This window comes from Tamandua tetradactyla, chromosome 11 (genome assembly GCF_023851605.1).
Source record: "Tamandua tetradactyla isolate mTamTet1 chromosome 11, mTamTet1.pri, whole genome shotgun sequence".
NCBI classification, from domain to species: Eukaryota; Metazoa; Chordata; class Mammalia; order Pilosa; family Myrmecophagidae; genus Tamandua; species Tamandua tetradactyla.
Genome location: NC_135337.1, coordinates 7,918,500 through 7,932,508, shown reverse-complemented (window position 1 = coordinate 7,932,508; position 14,009 = coordinate 7,918,500). Strand labels below are relative to the sequence as shown.

Below are 14,009 nucleotides of genomic sequence, written 5' to 3'. Positions count from 1 at the left end.
CTCTTCCCCTGGCTTCTCATTCCAAATTACTTTTATTCAGTTTATAAAGGACTCCAGTAATTTGGATTAAAGCCCCACTGATTCAGATGGGACACAACTTAACTGAAGTCAACATCTTGAAGATATCTTATTTACGGTGCGGCCACCCCCACCAGAATGCAGACCAAGACCAAGAACATGTTCAAACTGGGGTATACAATTCAATCCTTCCAGTTTGCCCTCTGGACCCCACAAAGACATATTTTTCCCACATGCAAAACATATCAATTCCATCACAACATCCCTAAAAGCTTAAGCCATCTTAAAACTATACCAAGTACAAAGTCTCATCTATATCAACTATGGATGTGGTCCATCTGAGGGCAAAATTCTTCTGATACATCTGCAAAACCTAGAAAACAAGTTATCTGCTTCCAACACACAATGGAGGGACAGATGAAAGATCTGTTTTTCATTTTAGAAAGAAAAAACTAGAAGGAAAACAGTCCTCAAACAAATCCGAGACCCACCAGGGCAAACTCCATTAGATTCAAGGTCTGAGAGTTATCTATGGATCGATGTTTTGTCCTCTGGGCCAGATGGAGCAGCAGCACCACCACTTCCAAACATTCACACAGCAGCCAGGTTCTCCCTAAACACTGGGATATAGGACCCACCTTTTCAAAGCACTGGCCTAAGGCCAGATCCTCAGCAAGGCCAAGGCACAGGCCCCACCATCTCTGAGGACTGAGGTGGTAGCACTCACCCTGAACAACAGGGCACAAGGCCCAACTCCAAGCGCTGGAACAGATGGCCAGCCCCCTCCAAGCACAGAGGAAGAACCACCCCTTCCACACACATGGGTGAGCCCACTCCCTTGGCCCAAGGAGATCGCTTCTGTTCAGACGTTGCTTCCATGGTTCTGCCATAGAAGTCACTCATCCTGTCCCTTTCTCTGCCCCATTCAGTCCAGGATGGTTAATGGTTCTATTAAAATTGTCCAAAAATCTTGTTGGCTTTGCATATAGTTCAAACAGGTCAAAACCATCAGATAAAAGAACTTTCCACAGACTCTTAACAGATAACTGCATTTCCGATCCTGATTTCCACTGAAATTGTTGCCTGGATTCAGGTCCGGTCACCTCTTTTAACAAAGGGTTGTTTGATTAAACCCTCATATGGAGCCCTGGTTTCTGGGGACTCACTCCCCAAAAGCTCAGAGAGGTCCTTGATAGAGCTGCTTCTGGCCTTAATCTCAAAGCATGTTACCTGGACAGGCAGAGTATTTTCCAAACCATTAATATGTTTCTTCATGCTTAAGAATTCAGTTCTTAGCTTACTCCTTTCTTCTCACATTTTATTATAAATTGCAAGGCAAAGACAGGCTGCACCTTTCACACTTAGGAGCCTCCTCAACTATCTTCAGCTAAATATCCAAGTTCATTGCTTGCAAGTTCTGCCTTCCCTCCAACATCAGAGCTCAATTTCACCAAGTTCTCTGAAACTTTATAACAACAATCAGCTTTCTTCCAATTTCCAATGACACACTCATCGTTTCCTTCTAAGACCTCCTTGGATGTACCTTTAGCATTCATATTTCTATTAACAGTCTCTTCAAAGCAACCTAGGCTTTTTCTGTCAAGCACCTCTTTTTTTAAGAAATATTTTTATTGACAAAACAACATATAAACACAAACATTCTTAACATACAAACATTCCATACTTGGTGTACAATCAATGTCACACAACATCATCACATAGTGATATATTCATCACCATCACCATTTCTTAGAAATCTGCATCACTCCAGAAAAAGAAATAAAAAGAAAAAATTCATACATACCATACCCCTTACCCCTCCCTCTCACTGACCACTAGCGATTTACATCTACCCAATATATTCTAAACTTTGTTCCCCCTATTTTTTTCTATATCCCTTACCACTCTTTTTCATTGATAAGTAGTATTTTAATCTACTCAATTTATTCTAACATTTGTTCCCCTTATTATTTTTTTATCCATATATTTATTTTTTACTCATCTGTCCATGCCATAGATAAAAGGAACATCAGACACAAGGTTTTCAAAATCATGTAGTCACACTGCGAAAGCTTTATCATTATACAATCATCTTCAAGAAACATGCCTATTGGAACACAGTTCTACAGTTACAGGCACTTCCTCTAGCCACTCTAATACACCGTAAACTGAAAAAAGGAATATCTATATAACACATAAGAATAACCTCCAGGATAGCTTCTCAACTCTGTTTGAAATCTCTCAGCCTGTCAAACACCTCTTAACAGAAGCAATTCTTCCAGGCTCTATTCATTACTCAATTCCAAAGCTGTTTCCACATAACAAATACCACAAAATGGATTAGCTTAAGCAACAGGAATTTATCGGTTCACAGTTTCAGAGGCCAGAAGGTTTGCTTCCTGGTAGGATTGGAATCTTTTGGCTGGGGTTCCCTGGTTTTTCTGTCACGTGGCAATGCATATGGAAGCATCTAGTTTTTTCTCTTCTGGGTTCCACTGGCTTCCAGTTTCTTGTGCTTCCCGTGACTTTCACTCTGCTTATAAAGAACTCTAGTAATCCAGATTAAAGCCCCTCCTGATTCAGATGTGCCGCACTTTAACTGAAGTGACATCTTGAAAAGATCTTATTTACACTTCTACCGAATGCAGATCAAGACCAAGAACATGTCCAAACCGGTGTACACAATTCAATCGACCATACCTCATAATTTTGTTAAGGTCAATATGCTTATTTTTATCTACACAAAGAAAAGCCATGCGCAAAGATACGTCTCATCCTGAGGCTCTTCAAGTTCACACCTTCGCAGGAATTATGATATGTACCAGTATTGAACCCACAGAAGCACTCAAGAATTAACAATGTTTATTTTTGATTAGTAACAGAAAAGCCATCAAGAAAACAAATATACTAAAAGTACCAGGACTGGATCATACACTATTTGAAAAACTGTCATCACATTAGCCCAAATGGAGGGAGGCCTTATTAGAAAACCACAACCTCCCTGTTTTCATTCCTTTACTTACACTAAACCGAATTCTGGCTCTCCTCTACCTATATTTTTGTCTCAATATCAACCCCCTCAGGCTTTCACTTCCTTCCATATCCTCAAGGCTTATTCCTCTCTTATAAACACTCTGACTTTCCATCCTATTCTTTCTTCCAGCCCTGCCTGCAAATCCCAAGCATGAAAATTTCTAACTATCAGTTATATTTCTTATTATATCTAAACTACTACAAACTGTTGGGGAAACATGAGGGCCCAGAAATAAACACAAGTTTTTTTCTAGTGCCAATAGGAATTTATTATTTCCAACAGCTATTGTTTTCTCATTGCCACTTGGCAATCTCCTACTTATGTCTATTCAGTTTGCTTTCCAATAACCCAAAGTCACTCCCTTCATATTTTCTACTCTACCTCCTTTACATTTACCATACAGCTTCCATTTTCTTTAACAAAAATGAAGTGCATCAGGTCAGAATTTCCTCAATATTCTACCTCTCTCTCTCCCAGCTCCCGTTAACATCTAGCTAGAAATATCATTCTCTCTCGTTTGAGAGAAAGCAGAAACTTCCTCTAATCCAAGGTTATTTCTTTTCCCTGGGCTTTAGCTGCCACACCCTCCTGTCTCTTCTCAGACCATGCCATATCAATTACCACAGGTCCATACTTTCTCTTCCCATTTACTAGTTATTTTTCCTTCAGCACATTAAAGCTTGCTGTGTGCTAACCTATAGGATTTAATACCACTCAATGACCAAAAGAAAAACAATTCCTCTTTGGAGATCTGCCACTATTCAACCTTTGGGAAGGTCACAACCAAAATGCGACCTTTCTCATCTATAAAACAAGGGCTTGGAAATGGCCCCCACCTGCTCTAAAATCCTGTTAGTCCATAAGCTGATTAGAAGAATATGTGACTTTTTAATCAATATCTGCTGTCATAGGATTTTTAAAAGGTAAGAGGGGCCAAGGATTGAATAATTATTGCAGACCTATCATAATTCACAGTTTAAATCCATTCAAAAGTTTTCAAGTAGCCAGTAATTATTAAAAAAAATTATAAATTATATTTACTCCTAAAATGTGTATATGTGTGTGTGTGCATTTAAGAGAAATACATTTTTAAGTGAATGCTATAATTTTTCTCCATTAGCAGGCCTAAGGATTCCAGAGAAACAAACCTTTTTGTCAATGACTAAAGCTTAATCAAACATATGTAATCCTCCAGAATGATAAAGATATCTTCCAGCATACTGTAGAACTCAAATATTCTAACACAAAAAGAGGTAAATTCATGATAATACCAATTGAAGCACCAAGCAAATCCTCAAGTTTGATTGTTTTTCAACTTATAATAAAACCAGAAAGCAATACTCACAACAGATACACTTTCTAAATTTTATTTCAAAAACTGAAAGCTATTAATTATTCCTTAAGCAACATGATAAACACACAGTATTTTCAAAGGTTCGTAGACAAGATAACATGGCTTTTATTTATTTTTCAATTTTTATTGATACAACATACAAGCACATACATTCTTAACATACAAACATTCCATACGTGGTATACAATCAATGGCTCACAATATCATCACACAGTTGTATATTCATCACCATGATCATTTTTTAGAACATTTGTGTTCCAGAAAAAGAAAAAACTCATACATATCATACCCCTTACCCCTCCCTCTCACTGACCACTAGTATTTCCACCTATCCAATATATATTTTTTAATTTTAACATTCATTCCCCCTATTATTTATTTATATTTAATCCATATGCTTTACTCATCTGTTCATATTGTGGATAAAAGGAGCATCAGACACAAGGTTTTCACAATCACACAGTCACACTGCAAAAGCTATATCATACAATCTTCAAGAAACATGGCTACTGGAATATCTATATAATGCATTAGAATAATCTCCAGGATAACCTCTCGACTATTTGAAATCTCTCAGCCCCGATGCTTTATTTTGTCTCATTTCTCTCTTACCCCTTTCAGTCCAGAAGGCTTTCTCAATCCTTTGATGGCTGAGTCCCAGCTCATTCTAGGATTTCTGTCCCACATTGCCTGGGAGGTTTACACCCCTGGGAGTCATGTCCTACATGATTTTTAGAGCTAAATGTGAGAACTTTCTCCTCTGAGATATAAAAATACTACTATCCTGCAGAAGGTAATATCCTTGTATTGAAAGAGCTTTGTTCTTTTTATAAGAAAGATAAAGAAGCCTTTATGTAGATCCTTCTTTAATCACTATACTAAAGATATAAAAACAACAGAAGCTATCACTTTTCTTACACAAAGAGAAACATTTTATTTCCTCCTGCTAAAGATGAATTCTAAAGCTTCTCAAACCGTAATGTGAGATATGAATCATCTGAGAATCTTGTTATAATATTTATTCTGATTCAAGAGGTCTGGGTTGGGACCTGAGAGTTTACAGTGCTAGCAAAATCCCTAGTAATATCAAATTCATCCATAGGGCACAATGAGTAGCAAAGTTCTAATGAAAAAGCATAATACAATATTTAGACGTCCATGGTTTGCAAAGCACTGGTCTTGGTAAGTTTTCCTATTAAATTCCCAATTAATCAATCTAACACTTTTCCATCCTTACCTTACTTGATCCCTCATATGGATGTGATACTTAATCACTCCATCATTCCTAACCTAGAAAATGTGGCTCCTGATCTTCCTTCTATGCCTTTTTTCCTGGTCTCTTCTCATGTACTTCATACTAACATGCAGGTGCATCACAGGATTCCATTGCTACTTCATCTCTTTTCCATTCTATATGCTGTTCTTGGATCATCTATATGCTAATGGATCCACCTTACGCATCACCAGCCTAGACATGTCTCCTGATATTAGATCCATATATTCAACAACCCAACAGATATTCTAACCATGAGTCCCCATAGGTATTTCCAACTCAAAATATCACAAACTGAACTTATGAACACCTTCCAGCTTTTCCAACTCTATACTGACTTTGACCATCTATCCATTTGTCCAGTTAACTCCATTTTCTAATTATTTTTCAAATGCCATGCCCTCCTTTTTTAGTGTCATGAACACATTTGGGACTTGGATCACTTCTAATCTAATTACCATATTAATAAAACCAGTGCTCTTGCTTTCAATTTCATTTTCCATTCAGTCCTACTGTTGGGGACTTGTGTTCCCGACAAAAGATATGTCCAAGTCCTAACCCTGAGTCCTATGGGTGTGAACCACTTATAAACAGGACATGTGAAGATGCTATCATTAGTTAAGATTGACCAAATTGAATGAGGGTGGGCCTTAATCCAATATAGCTGAAGTCCTTGTAAGGAAAGGAAATTGTACACAAGAGTAGAAGCCAGTAGGAAAAGCCAATCATTGCATGACAGACATCACTAAACCACTAGAGATTTCAGAGAAATATGGCCTTATTGATATCTTAGTTTTGGACTCATAGCCTCCAAAACTGTGAGCCAGTAAATTCCCGCTGTCTAAGCTAACCAGTGTATGGTACTTGTCACAGCAGGCTTGGCAAACTAAGACTACTGTGCAATCTTTCCAAAACAAAACATGTTATCACTCCCCTCATTAAAATTTACCAACAACTTCCCAATTGCCTTTTGGAAAAAGTCCTAACTTATTAGTCTATCACATAAAAAGCTCTTCACAATCTAGATTTTGTCTCTCTCTTTGGTCTTAATTCTTATGAACTCTGAACAATCAGCACGTAACTCCTGCCTTGTCAAGCTATTTGTAGCTCTATGAGAATGCCACATTCTCTAATTCCTTTGTGTCTTTGTATAGTCTGTTATTTCCTTTGTTAAGAATGTCTTTTCACTGCCTCCTTACTTACTAAGGACTAATCTTTTTTCAAGACTCTACTCAAGTATCACATCCTTTAACAAATCTTTTCTCATCACCTCAAGTCTGAGTTAGGTACCTCTACAAACTGTATTCTATTATAGGGTCCTCACCATGCATACCTCTGTTCTAGTATTTGTCAAACCACATTCTAATTGCTGGTTTACTCATCTCTTCCACTAGACTGTGAGTTACCTGAGACCGTCAATTAGTCCTTTTATGAACAGAGTACCCAATACACAGTACATTCTCAAGAAATGTTTGCTGAATAAACTATTTTGAAATATGCCCATGAATTATTAAAGCTACATTTTTTTAACCATAAATAGCTTTCTATAACTACATTTCTAAGGTAATTAAAATTTTATCTGACTTTATTTATAGGTTTAACAGAAATTCCTAAAAGTTCACATAACACAGAAGTCCAAAATACCTAGGAATTCTCTTAATTGCCAAGAATCTAAAGATATTTGTAAAATTATTAGAAACAAACCCTTCTGAATATTGTTTTAAACACATATTTTAATCTCACTGACTGCAGTGGCAGACAAAGAAAAGTACTAGTCTCTTCTTCTATGGCTGAAAAAGAGAATAGGGTAGAATGGTGTGAACATTCTTCAGGTAGCCTAAGTTTACATCTTGGCTCTTCTACTTACTAGCTGTATGACTTTAGATAACAATGAACCTCTTCAAGTCTTGTTTTTTTTTCATTGGATAACATTATCTACCTAACCCTTAGGTTGTTTCAAATATCAGATATGAATATGAACACATTACTAAAAACAAAAAAGTACAAATCAATTTGAACTATTGCATTAGCTATCATCCTAATATATGCTGAAAATTTTGCAGGTGCATATTTAAAATTTTGTGGGCTAATTCAACCTTCCATGTCCATGCCATACTTCTTCCCAATGTCTGAAAATTCAGGAATGAATTAAATTCAGGACCACCAGAGCACAAAATTCATTTGACAGTCCTCAATATTATTATGTGATGAAAGTAGATAATGAGAAATACATTTAATTTAGTAATAATCTGATATGTTCTTTAAAACTTTATTTTATAAATCTCAAAGTAAATCTCAAGGTAAGTTGTTGGTACAGTCATTTAAATTTCAGCTCCATTTAAAAAAATAAATTGGGAGGACAAAAATCAGCAGGGAATATTTAGCTTATCTTCTTTTACTAACCATTTAGACTAAGTATTGTCTGTTGACGTACAAACGTAACCCACTATAGAATAACTAACATCAAAGTTAAAAAGTCACCCTTAGAAAACCAGGACTTTTTCCCCCTAATTTCTGGCTTATTTCTCAGATACGCTTGCTGGGGTATCAATCAGAAGAGAAAATTTGCTGCATTTTCCTAAACTAAAAAAGTGATAGAGCATATTAACTGTGCTCTCAGCAATAACCTTTCCTTGTTAAATGGGGACTATGGACTATAACAGGAAAACTGTTTCAGTCTTTTCTGCGATATTTATAAAAATAGGATTCCTTAAATTTCAAAGGGCAAAACTCCTTTAAAAAAAAGAAAAAGAAAAAGAAAAAACAAAATCTACTACAAAAGTCAGCACTTCGGTACCTGATTGTGGTAACAAGGCCAAAATCCAAGACGAAGCCCTTTATTGCACATCGTGTTCCAACATCTTGGGCAGCCCCATCTTGCGGCCTCTCCAGATTGGCTGTTCCTGCTCTCTCTACTGCAGAGAGAACTTCAATTAGAGAAATTCTGAAGCTCATAAATCTAAACTGGATACTCCCCTCACCGGAGGCAAGGATGGTAAGAATCACTAAAAAGATTCACATTAAAGGAGGTTTTAACTCAATCTAAGCGGCTTAAAACCACTGTAACGCAGGCAGCTGAGAGCCTTATTATGCAAGTCTACGTTACCTAAAAAAAAATCTTGAGGAAAAAGAATGGCAGCAAATTATTAGATAACCTGAAAAAAAAAGGCTATATAATCATAAATCTCTAAAGTTAAATACTCTCCACTAAACTTGTGTCAAATTTACAGTATTATAGAACAAACTGTCATAGGTGACCATAATTCTTGAAAAAAGCAAGCAAGAAAAATCTAGGAGACGTTTCTAATTTTTTAATGCCCTAAAATAAGAACATCACTGAAAAAAGGTCTAACTAAAAACCACTGGTTAGGAAGGAGATTTCCCTGCTGACTTAAGCCTAGCTGCCTAAGCAAGACTTCGAAAAGTGTCTTCACCCACAACAGTGTAGGCAGAAGGAGCAGAGGCTATGGCGGTCTTCCTAGTGACACTTCCAAGTCACATAAAAAGGTACGTTTCTGGGATAGACTGCCAACAAGTTACTGAAAGAGAGAAATAAAAATAGCAAAAACCTGGCAGATAAACAAGCCAAACTCCCTCACGTGTTTTATTATGACATATAAGGTAAAGTTATCTTGAGGCTACCAAATCTAAATCACATTAGCCACACCAACATTACATAACTTGTGAAAGACCAGATATAATTTTCTTCAAGCTGGTTTTCCAAAAAGACTTGTAATAATGTGTAACACGTATAAGGCATTTCTTAGACCAAGCAAGTAACACGTCCCAAAGAACTTCAACAATTAAGATTTTTCGATTAGATGAATAAACAAACAATTTGAACTACCTTTCGCGCCATGAATATTTATCATAAGTGTGCTGGGTATGTGCTATCAACAGAATCACATTAACACTTGAGATAATGTAATGGTATTTACAAAATAATTAACAATGCTTTTACCTTACCTGAGTATGAAAATTTGAAATGGTTGTTGTTTCAATATCTTTCTTGCCCAGAATTTCCATTTTCACTGGAGTGTTGGGAAAATTAAAAGCAAAGTAGTCCAAGAAGTCTGGGAGATAAGCAGCCGCTCCGTGCACTATTGCTAAAGCATAGTAAGCAGCATTTTTCTCATTTTCACTGAATGTCAAAGCAAGAAACTCCTCAGAAAATCTCTCCATCTCCATTGGAGACAAAAATGAGAGTTCATCCATGTAAGCATGAAGAACAAGTGCACCACCATTGGACTGGTGTTCTTCATGAATAAAGTTGCTAAATTTTGTACCTGTTTTTAAGAAATTTCTACGAATAGAATGCTCCTGGTGAGTCATAAAAGGTGTTTGTACTCCCTGGGGCACTCGGTACTCTTGCATGCCCAAATTTAATCGGCACAGCTGCTCATCTTTCAGATACCTGAAGGACTCCTTATTAACTTCCGAAGTGCTATTTATTTGTCCTTGGGTGAGGATTTCCTTATTGATGCGGGTCAGGCCAGCACAGACGGTTTGTACTTCCTTATTGTACATTTTAAGGCGTCTTCCTCTCATATCTTCTCGATGTTTCTTTTTCTTTTTCTTCTTTATTTTCTTCAAGACAAAATCATCAGCTCTCTGGGTTTTACCATTTTCATCTGGTGTTTCTGGCCACAATAATTAAAAAGAAGTTAGTTGCTAGGCCTAGTGTCAACATACAAGTTTCTTAAGGTACTTGATCTCATATTAAATAGCCTAGTCTCAATTTCTCTAAATTTGCTATTACATATTTTATATTTAGAAAATGAATGAGACAAAAATCTTCAACATGATAATATACTGCGTTGAAGATTATGCTAAAAAATAGATACGCAATGTGACATGCAATCAAAATTAAAGAAAACATTCAAGTAATTCCAAATGTACCATATTGTATGGAATATTTATTCAGTAACCATTGTAAAATCTAAAGTGAAGTTCATTATATTTTGCTGTCAGTCTACAAATTATTGTGGTATATACAGGTAAACCAAACAAAGGCAAATTAAGTTATAAGACATCATTTTTGCCTATTAAATTGACCAAGATTTTTTTGGCATTCTTATATACTATTGCTGGGAGTATAAACGGTATAACTTTCATGGAGAACAATTTGGTGTTATTATCAAAAGCCTTGAAAAGATTTATAATCATCTGACCCAGAAATTCCATTTCCAAGTAAAAATAAGTAAAGGTAAGAAAGTAAGTAATGGCATATAAAGATGTCTATGAAAGTGTTATTTAAAATAGCAAAAAAAAAAATGGAATTCCCTAAATGTCTAATAAAAAGGGACTGGTGGGCGGGCCGCGGTGGCTCAGCGGGCAAAGTGCTTGCCTGCTATGCCGGAGGACCTCGGTTCGATTCCCGGCCCCAGCCCATGTAACAAAAACGGAGAAACAGAATACAATAAAACAAGAAAATGTTTAAAAAAATGTTTCCCTTTCTTCCTTCCTTCCTTCCTTCTATCCTTCCTTCCTTCTCTCTGTCTTTCCTTTGAATAAAAAAAAAAAAAAAAAAAAAAAAAAAAAAAAAAAAAAAAAAAGGGACTGGTTAAATGCTGGTACTTACATCCTAGAAAACAACATCCAGTCAATTATAAAGTATATTTTCAATGAAAAGAATTGACAAATTACAAGGTTATACAATGTTACAATGTTACTCTTCCAGAAAGCCTTCTCTTACACAACCCCCCACCCAATTTGGTAACTGCTCCTACTAAGTACTTAGCACTATACATTCCCTGTCATAGCACTTATCACATGGCTTTTATTACATATTTTATTTTGCATCTTTTCTCTAGACTGTAAGCAATCTAAGATCCATGAACTGTATATATTTTACCCAACTTTCTTTCCAGAGCACCTAAAACATGTACAATCTGATCCCATTTTTAGATATTAAACATTCATTCAAATACTTATTAAGCATTTACTATGTACCAGGTCACCCTTCTGGGTACTGGGCTATGGTATTGAATAAGATAGAAAAGATCCCTACTCTCTTGGAGCGTACAATATAGTTTGAGAAGAAAAAGGAAGTATCAGATATGATAAGTGAAGAGAAGGCTACTTTAGATGCTGGGAAAGCTCCCTTTGGAAGGTGACATTAAGGCTGAGTCCTAAATAATAAGATGAGCCAGACATGTGAAGAAGTAGGGGGAAATATTCCAGGGAGAAGGAATAGTTTGCAAAAAAGCCATGGAGAAGGAAAAGTCTAGCTGATCTATATATGTTTTGTATGTAAACAACCCAGAAAACAGATTGGGAGAAATATTCACCAAGGTGTAAATGGTGGTTATCTAGAAGCAGTAAGATTATAAATACCTAGCTTTCTTTTTACTTATCTTTATTTTCTAGTTTTCTCCAATAAATATGTATTACTGTAATAATTTAAAATTTTATTTTTAAAGGACTACCTGGACTGACAAATCCAAATTAGAATGGTATATTTTACTTAATAGTAAAACATACCAGCAAGAAATCTCTACGATTAAATACCGGGTATAATCTGACCAACCTTCAAGTTTGATCTAATATTTACTATACAGAAGTTATCCACCCAACAATATTTCTGACATGATTCAAGTTATTCAATTGTAACACAGATATAACTTTTAATCCTATTATTACATCTGAGAACAAATTCAAAACCTTCCACATTTATAAAAATTTTATTGAATATATTATGTATATATGTAGTTGTACTCTATGCAGAATCATTCCAGTCACCAGATATTTTAAGTTATGAAACTTTCCAAAAAGAACATTTTAAAATGTTAAAGACCCTAAAGTGTGTAAGTCAAAGACTTCAAAGTTCATTCGATTAATATTTGCTTTTAAAAACAATAAAAAGAAAACCCTTTATATGTAAACATCATTTGTAATTAAAATGAGATTTATACTAACCTATACATGTAATCAAATTGCTCAAATTGACAAGAGAAAATTAGCAGTCAATCCTTTATTCTATATACAGCTAAATTTTTGAGAATTAGTTAAAACATTTTGTTACAATCATTTATATTTCTCACCAAATAAAATTAAATACACTTTCCCACATATCAAATCAATAATTTAGGCAATTCTCCCAAGCAACTAAATATTAATGCCATTAGACATAGAGGTTAGACCAATTTAAAATTAGTCATCTAATTACCCTCTACTAAATGCTTTAACAATTTCACAGGAAAAATAGAAAAAAAAAATCTCTCTGAATAGATCCAGTTATTTTAAGTTTCATAAGAGGTATTTGGTATGCAGAAAAATAAGTGTGACCTAGATCTGCCACTGAAATTAACACCAAGAAGGAGTTGCCTTAATTTTAACACATTCTCTATATTACTATCAGCTTACCACTGGTATTTCTAACATGGCCAAATCTCTGTGAGTTTTACTGCAAAATTCATTTATGAAAAACATTCTAATCCAGTATGTCCCATCTCTAAAAAACAAGAAAATGAAAAGGAACTTAAATTGACTATAAATTTATATCAATATAAAAGCTTAAAATATGAAATAAACATCAATCCACCTCCTCACTAATCCTACCTTTTTTTTTTTTTTTGCATGGGCAGGCTCTGGACTAATACTACTTTTTGAATTTTGACTCTTAGGCTGAGAGAACTCACCTTATTTATTTGGAAATTTGAGACTATCTGTGTCAAACTAGTTAATGAATTTCTATGAAGAAACTAAATTTATTCTTAAATTATGTGGCAACAACTAATTGAAAATGACAGAAATGTAAGTTTTTAAAGGCTATTACAATAAAGTCAGCCATCATCACTTCATGAGAAAGATATCAGTTTTACCTTGCCTTGAACTAAAAATGTTATTTAAAAGTCAATGTCTAGCCATTACTGAATAAACTTGGAATATTTCGTTGGTAACAGAGACCATCAGGAGATAGAAATAGGGTAAGATATTGGGTAACTGGAGCTGAAGGGATACAGACTGTGCAACAGGACTGGATACAAAAACTCAGAAACGGACAGCACAATACTACCTAATTGTAATACAATTATGTTAAAACACTGAATGAAGCTGCATGTGAGAATGATAGAGGGAAGAGGGGTGGGGACATAAATGAAATCAGAAAGAAAGATAGATGTTAAAGATTGAGATGGTATAATCTAGGAATGCCTAGAGAGTATAATAATAGTGAAATGTACAATGTACAAATTTTAAAAATGTTTTTGCATGAGGAAGAACAAAGGAATGTCATTATTGCAGGGTGCTGAAAATAGATGGTAATTAATATTTTAAAATGTCACCTTATGTGTGAGACTAAAGCAAAAAATGTTTGTTACAAAATTTAT

The 14,009-nt window shown here is 35.3% G+C and overlaps 1 protein-coding gene across 1 annotated transcript in view; it reads right to left on the bottom strand.

Moving 5' to 3' along the window:
* RSBN1 (round spermatid basic protein 1) overlaps nucleotides 1–14,009 on the bottom strand; it is a 43,472-nt gene that overhangs the window by 19,605 nt on the left and 9,858 nt on the right. Inside the window, exon 2 of the mRNA XM_077119827.1 lies at nucleotides 9,646–10,319. Coding sequence (XP_076975942.1) covers nucleotides 9,646–10,319 — 674 coding nt within the window. The remainder of the gene's footprint in view (nucleotides 1–9,645; nucleotides 10,320–14,009) is intronic.